This window comes from Watersipora subatra, chromosome 1 (assembly GCF_963576615.1).
Source record: "Watersipora subatra chromosome 1, tzWatSuba1.1, whole genome shotgun sequence".
NCBI lineage: Eukaryota > Metazoa > Bryozoa > Gymnolaemata > Cheilostomatida > Watersiporidae > Watersipora > Watersipora subatra.
In genome coordinates this window covers 75015716-75023593 of record NC_088708.1, presented here as the reverse complement: position 1 = coordinate 75023593, position 7878 = coordinate 75015716, and the positions used below count along the sequence as shown (strand labels likewise).

The following is a 7878-nucleotide window of genomic DNA, read 5'->3' as shown; positions in this document are numbered from 1 at the left end:
GCGCAACATTTCTAATCATTAGTTTATTGATCAAAGGCATCTTAGAAAGGTTGTGATAGTTTTTATGTTAGGTCTTTGCGCAGACGCTGCATACTTGTGTGAAACAATAAAGAGAGGGAATCACTTGGAGGTGAGCTGTGCGTAAGTTCTAAATATAGATTCATAGCCTGTAATCAATTAGTAGACCCAAGTATGGCAGCCAATATTAGCTTACCTCCACTACCATTAAACATACAACTAGCTTTAGGAGAAAAGCAGCTTTATGATGCAACCTGCTACCAGAAAAATGCATTTCTATTATTAGTCATTAAACGATGCTATTAAAATGGGTATTCTAAGCATGCAAAGGATCCAGAGGCTGCCTTTGAAAAACTAATATTCTGCATAGATAAGCATGTAACTTGCCTTATGTGAGCAACTATTGGAGACATGATAGTTTACCATTGAGATGCGTTTTTGAAGCCATAAGTTTATAGCTTTTAATGTTATTGTTATTAATTATTACATATTTGTTACAACAAGATAAGGAATGATATAAAGCATCTCTCTGCATGATTCCAACTGTTTGTATTTAAATCACTGGTTTTAGCTTGTGCTAATGCTGTATGAATGAAAAGCATTAAATAATATGTTTGTCACCAACCAAACTTAGTTTTTTTTATCGCCATATGACAGGGCTACTTCCCATACAGCCAAGAATGCCGCTGTAGTATTATAGCTAGCTCCCAACTCGTTGCGATAGAAAACATGACGAACACCACGTGTCGGAAAACGGCTAGCCATATAAGGAGTGATGACGTAGGTTGCATCATCTATCGGAAAACCCTACGCCTTATATGGCTAGGGGAATTCTCTGTTTCAGCTACATCTTCAAAACCCAATACTTTTACGTGATAAATAAAAGAAATTAACTTCAAAACACACATACTTTGATATTTTGACGAAAAAAATGAAAATTCACCATAAATAACGTAGCAGTTCAATTGTTTTTCAATTTTATGTCTACTTTCGTTTTGCACAAGCACGGTTTCGCTTCGCTGGAGGGATTCTCTGTTAGTGGTGACGCAATCGCCGATTCCCTTGCTCTGATTGGCTGAATGATGTATTGGGGATACCAATATATACTTGGGAAACTCCTTTCACGTGCCATTACGCCGTGCAACGCTTAGCTAGTACTAGCGTAGAGGGGAGACTGGTACAACATGTCAATTTAGAAGTATTTACCGTGAGCTAACCTGAAAGAAAACCAAAATGATTATGGATGCTCTAGATTCATTATCTCACCTGGCACAAGTTGACCAGCTAGCTCTACTAGAAGCTGTACAGAACTGCTCTTCTAATCAACAGCTTGCTGATCAGGATTTACTCTGCATACCCGATGAGGATATCCTTACTACACCAGAATCTTTGGATACATCTATTAATGCTCTGGATCATATGGCGTCAAACTATATCTATAATCAGGAGTCTATTATGATACCAAATCATGACTGCAGGGAGCAAAAACAGTTTGGTAAGTGTAACTTTTCATATTCTCGAACTCACTTCCAGTAAGGAATTTTTTATAACATACGTATCCATAAAGATGTGCAATAAAACATACATCTATATATATATATGTGTATGTTGAAAAAGATATTTATTGCACGCATTTACATTCTCAAAAGAGTATAAAAGATATGTATACTAACTCATGTATCAATGCCTACCAGCTATGGTAATACTGTATGATAATGCTCATGCTATTTCAACAGACTTACAAATGAACTCAAGTCTCAATTTCCAACAAATTTGTTTGTTCTTTACTTACACAATTATTAATGCGTTGATAAGACTGGCGCGGAATACAAATACTTAGAGCCGCGGAGCATTGTGCAAACATCATTGCGCAAGCTATTGAATGAGGAATAGCGCAGTCTTAGCTATAAATAGCGCATCAATAACGTAGGAGATAGAAAAGAGATTCCCTCCTGACGCCAGTGGAATGCCTGCTGATTAAAATATTAGATTACCACAAATTATCTATGTTTACGGTCAATTACCGAACTCGCGCAATAGGAAGTAGGGTTTGCTCACTCATCTGCTCATGAACAGGGGACAGTCATTCTTGTTGCATGCGAGAATAGGTTAACTCTCTTAAATTGTTTATTTCTTTCGTTGACTCATCATCTTTATACTCTTTTTTACAGGATGTGATGTATACATCAAACCAGAGCCTAAAGCTGACTACTGCCAAGACTACTATGGAGAAAAACGATTAGTTTTGCCAACTACTTCATCGTGTGAAAACATGCAGATTAGTGCATCTATGTCGCTAAGCACATTCAGTCAGGCAGACCCCATGACTGTTAGTGATAGCCTCTCATCTACCAGCTACTTACAGCAGCATCATCAACAACCTTCAATTCAATTCAAGCCAATTCAATCTCACCAATTTTCGCCTCAATTTTCGTCAAGCAAACCCCAAACACCAGAGTATAATCAAGCAAACCTAACGCAAACCTCAGTTTACCATAACCAAATGAAACAAGCTCGATCGAACTATACTCAGTACTCGCCAGTTTCATCCCACGGATCATGTTCTCCTGAGAGAGAAACATGTGCTGTACCAGACTTCAGTAGGCAAACCTCAGCACCAGCGCAATTACCTTTCCCACTAGAACAATATCCCCTTAAGCCTGACACGACCTATGCTGATCAGTCACTTTCACACACACTGCCAAACAACCGATGTTCGATGAGTGATCCGGACCTATTCAATAGCCGAACGAATTTGGACAGCAATTATTGTTCTCAAACAGACCGATGGAGCACTGGAAATACTTCAAACTTTACTGTGACTAGAAATCAAGACATGTATGCATCAGCGAATGTCAAACAAGAGCCAATGGATGCATATGGGTACAGTGGTAGAGCGTGTGGCTCAGATAGGCATGTAGGAGCAAGGAGCATGCATATGAAAGGAAGTAATGCCATACAAGCTATCCATCAAGCCTACCAGCAAGGAAACCTGCGTATCCTACCAATTAAGCAGAGAAAGTATCCCAACAGACCGAGCAAAACCCCACCTCATGAGAGACCATATGCATGTCCAGTTGAATCATGCGATCGTCGATTCTCAAGATCTGATGAACTAACACGCCACATACGAATACATACAGGGCAGAAGCCATTTCAATGCAGAATTTGTCTTAGAGCTTTCAGCCGAAGTGATCACTTAACCACACACATTCGAACTCACACTGGAGAAAAGCCTTTCACGTGTGATGTGTGTGGCAGAAAATTTGCCAGGAGTGATGAAAAAAAGCGACATAGCAAAGTACACTTAAAACAGAAAACAAAAAAAGAGAAAGTGGAAACACAGGTAAAACTTACAGAAACTGTTTCAGTTGCGGTTACTCCATCCAGTCAATCGTCTCCTCATGAACCCTTGAGTTCGTCCTCAACAACAGACTTGCTAAATGCTATGTCATTATCTGAACCTCCTGTATTCCCCAAAAACTTTTAACAGCAAGAAGGCTTGATATTGCTCTCTGCATTTTGTATATCTTACAAATTCTATAATTATTGTATATATATATAGAACTGTTTTACTTGAGCTGGTCTCAATATGAATATTTAATGATTTATTGAAGTAATTTTATTGACAGCGTTTGACACGCCTTGTATTTATTTCATTTATACATTTTACTCCTGGTTATATCTAAACAAAGAATAATAGTAATAAAAACAGTCTAATTTGATTGAATGTTCAATAGAACTGGTGCATGCACATGACAAGTAGAGACAAAAATGACATGAGTCTATAATTGAGGCCCTGTATAAGGAACAGTTGCGCACCAATATGATGATGGGCAGTCCACTTCGTGTAAAGTGTAAAGCCCTTTAGATGAATCATTACCATCAACACTAAAATAGTGACAACAGTTATCTCTGAAAGCGTATGGGGGAATTAGAAAGTCAATGAAAGCACCTGGACCATCAATTGCAGCGATTGAGTGAACATTGCCTTTGTCAGGCATGAGTACCGCAACATCTTGACTCGTGTCAGTTAAGTATACATCAGGCTCTTTAGACGCACTTGTAGGTATAGACTGACTCGAAACGCTGCTTTGATTGACAGGAGAATAGCTTGTGATCTTGAGTGTTCCATAGATACATTTAATAAAACCGTACATGTGAGGATGGTCATGAGTAGGCAGAAAGCTTCCATCTTGCAGAGCAAATATGGATGCTGAGAGAGTCAGCTCATCGTCATATATATTGATGAAGGTGACAGGTGCCCCTGAAATGATGGTAACACAAGATCTTTAATTTCCATAGCCTGTTAATTGTGACTGCCGTGTGTAATACATGTTTGCAGTGAACATTTTAGTATGAATCAATTTGTGACAATGATAAAGGAGTTAGTCATACCATAATCAGCGTACAATCTTAGCAAGAGATGGGCTCGAACTAAGCTAGTTGGCATTAAAAGCCAAATGAGTTTCACAGTCTGCTGTAGTCAATTAGATTTGATGAAAAGTCATTACTAGTGAAGCTTATGTCATAGAGCTGTTTTGAATTTAAGTAAAATGTAACAGCCTTTCTGTTACTTATTAAGTTTAATAGAATTTTCCTGCATTGTCGAAATGAAGGAGAAAACCGTCGCCTAATGGCTAAAATGGAGTAGAAAGGTTTACGTGTCATTTATAAACCACTTCCTTCGTTCAGTTGCACATATCTATTTCCAAGACAGCTATTTTACAATGACTTACAACAAATAGTAAGTGAAAAATGAGCATAAACACAAGCAAACTTCTTCAACATTAGCATATTTCTTTTGCTAAAATGTGATATCACTATTGGTGAAAGGGTAGTAAATGAAAATGAAGGAAGATTATTATGTACATTGATGTAAATACTGACAATAACACAAACTGATTTCACCTACAACGAACATCGACATTTCCTTCATTATAGTTTAAATCTCTGGTACTAGCGTTCCATTCTATTAGTCACTATTGTTGGTGTAGGTATTTGTTGAAGCATTTGATATGTTTATTGCAAATGAGATCAGGCTAGTCAGATGAAAAAACGGGGGCGGGGGCAGTATTTGAAAAAATAAGTTCCCTGAACCTGTCTAACATTAATACAAAAATAATGATTTTATGAAGCTGATCAGATAACCTTGAGAAACAATGAGTTTTTACATACTTGAGAACAAACTTACCAACCGTCAAAGAATAATCTGCTGGAGCCTAAATAATGCCTTTTATATTACTAATGTTCTGACTATTACAAAAAGAAGACAAGATATCCAACATGATTTGGAACGTACACATGCTGCATCACCTTGGCTGGTCACTGTAAATTTCGCTGTCACACATGAAAAAACAACAACAGCCAAGTTAACACAAGGCTGCCAGCTTTACAGATTCAAAAGAATGTTAGATACTATCAGTTCTATTTAAACCATCATCACAACAAATCACTGATTCAATTTATAATTCTTACAACTAGCTAATCTAAATGTAAAAAAATACTGAGCAAATATCTGTACCATTTGTATATCAAATCTAGACAGTTCTGACAGAGCTAGATATAACGACAAACTAACAAGACATAAGGCAAACATTTTGATAAACGCCTCATTTGTTTATAAATACTTAACGTTCATTTAAGATAAATTGTGCATTTTTATCAACATTTAGTTTTGTCTGAATTTTTTCGAATCTCCTTTGGGAGGGCGAGAAGAGGCAACACGTTGAGCAACAAAATATAGGTGAAGGAAAACCTAGAACAGCAATGTTTTATAAACCGGCTTTCATTGTTTCTCCATAATATTACATAAAAGGACAATTAAAAGAAGAATAATAACCGAAGACACAAGCGGGCTATATATAACATCATTTTTATGCGGTACAGGTTTGTGGACTAACTTGGTCCAACTATCAGCATTAAGCTTGAAGACTGCATGGTCAATGAACACCAACTAACATTTGTATATTTTCATATTCAGTGTTCTGACTTCACTGATAAGTAAAAAGGGTCTATGAGCATTCATAAGAGTCAATAGCGCTTTTTATAAAAAAAAATAAAAGCTTGCTTTGAACAACTATTTTTAACGTATTCAACTGCAACGCTGCTTGATAATCAATATGTAATAGTTGATTTTGAGCCCAATAATTTTACCGTTAGGTAACTTGGCTTTGTAACCAATGCAACCTAAATTTTTCTACTATCAAGCTTTTTGCAGACGACGCTTTGCTTTTTTCTCAGGTAAACACCCTTCAGGATTCAGTGAATTTCCAGGAGGATTTAAACATATTAGACCAGTGGGCCTATAACTGGAAAATGAATTTTAACACTGATAAATGCCAAATCGTTCGTTTTGCAAGGCAGAGTAGCGGAAACCCAGATGTGGTGTATTACCTAAGTGGCAGACCTTTATCTGTAGTAGACAGTTTTAAATACCTCGGAGTTTTTATATCAAATGATTTTAATTGGGATTTACATATAGACTCAATCATATCTAAGGCAAGTCAGCGATTGGGAATGATGAAACATGTTTTGTTTAATGCGCCGATGAGGGTTAGAAGGGTTGCATATCTCACTCTGTGTAGACCAATATTGGAATATGCGAGTGAAGTATGGGACCCTCATTTGATGCGTCAGGTAGCATCATTGGAGGCAGTTCAAAGAAAGGCGGTTAGGTTTATATCTGGTTTGAAAGGTAGGCAGAGTGTTACAGAGGCAAGAATTTTTATAGATCTAGAACTTTTAGAACTAAGACGCAAACATGCAAGAATGTCTCTCATGCTAAAGATTTTATCTGACGACTGCCATGAATCTCTTATCGAAAGTTTTAACCAAATACAAAATGTTCTTCACAGTCATGAAACAAGACTGGTTACGGGGGGTGCTCCTTCAGCTGTATGTGCAAACACCGGGTTTTATATGAATAGTTTTTTACCTAGAACATCGCGCAACTTGCGCGGCTTACCATAATTTTATGTTTTATTGACTATTTTTAAATAAAGTTCTCAACGGCCTTCTTTTGCCCGATTTCGGGATTTACGGGTTCTTGAAACACCTAGACCTAGACCTAGAACCAGCAACGGTTAGACATGATGCATAACTTTATTATAAAACAGTGTAATATGCAACATGCTGATAATTACTTTTTGAGATAGAGCTGGCGTGAAAGTTAACATCTTCTTTCTGGACACTAGAAATTAGATGAGTGATCTGCGAAATATGTTGCTCAAACTCAGGTCGCGATATTAACGGATTGTCCGTCTTTACTAATTGTTGAACAAAGCGTAACACTTTACTTATTTTAGAGCTATTCGCCATGGTTTTGAAGGTAGAGAAAGTAAGAACCAATTAAGAAAATTACTAGGTTAGTAATGTATCATTACCGTTGACGGCCTATATCGAAAACATCACTTTGTACATTGTCTATACTATGCAAAAACATAAATAATGTGCTCGCCAATTTTACCAACTGCCGATTACGACTTCGTTATGGTGAATGAAACATGGTACAGTACGTACAGAACATGTAAGGTAAGTTAGGTAAGCTACGATGTAACATGTAAGGTAAGCTACGATTACGGTAAATCGTGCTTTTCTATACATCATCAAAAGCTTCTACAGTAGAGAGTTGTTTGCTCTCCTCCATGTCTTCAAAACAAGCTAGACCGAAACCTTATTTGGCATTTTATCAAGAATTTTGATGCAAGCTGCCCACGTATATTTGATTCAGTGAAATGGGGCCGCAAAAACACTATAAATTGTGACATCAGACTAATTTTTTGCCTATTGACCTTTTGATTGTTAGTTTCTGAATATTGGTTAATTTTTAGTGAATCAATAATTTGAGGAAAACTGATA

The 7878-nt window shown here is 37.0% G+C and overlaps 2 protein-coding genes across 2 annotated transcripts; one reads left to right on the top strand and one right to left on the bottom strand.

The window, feature by feature from the left end:
* Positions 1–1142: 1142 nt before the first annotated feature.
* LOC137385947 (early growth response protein 1-B-like) lies at positions 1143–3743 on the top strand. The gene is made up of 2 exons (XM_068072577.1): positions 1143–1513; positions 2190–3743. Exons 1-2 carry the CDS (start codon positions 1252–1254, stop codon positions 3506–3508), a joined length of 1581 nt encoding a protein of 526 aa, XP_067928678.1. The 5' UTR covers positions 1143–1251; the 3' UTR covers positions 3509–3743.
* Positions 3744–3797: 54 nt separating this feature from the next.
* On the bottom strand, positions 3798–7358 carry LOC137385948 (2-aminoethanethiol dioxygenase-like). Its single transcript, XM_068072578.1, has 2 exons — positions 7164–7358; positions 3798–4285 (listed from the first exon to the last, which is right to left on the bottom strand). Exons 1-2 carry the CDS (start codon positions 7336–7338, stop codon positions 3804–3806), a joined length of 657 nt encoding a protein of 218 aa, XP_067928679.1. The 5' UTR covers positions 7339–7358; the 3' UTR covers positions 3798–3803.
* Positions 7359–7878: the final 520 nt, after the last annotated feature.

Coding starts and splice junctions, on each gene's coding strand:
- LOC137385947 (XM_068072577.1), top strand. CDS start 1,252: ATGATTATGGATGCTCTAGATTCATTATCTCACCTGGCACAAGTTGAC. Junction 1,514..2,189: donor CAGGGAGCAAAAACAGTTTG/GTAAGTGTAACT, acceptor TCTTTTTTACAG/GATGTGATGTATACATCAAA.
- LOC137385948 (XM_068072578.1), bottom strand. CDS start 7,338: ATGGCGAATAGCTCTAAAATAAGTAAAGTGTTACGCTTTGTTCAACAA. Junction 4,286..7,163: donor CGCCAGCTCTATCTCAAAAA/GTAATTATCAGC, acceptor CCATCATTTCAG/GGGCACCTGTCACCTTCATC.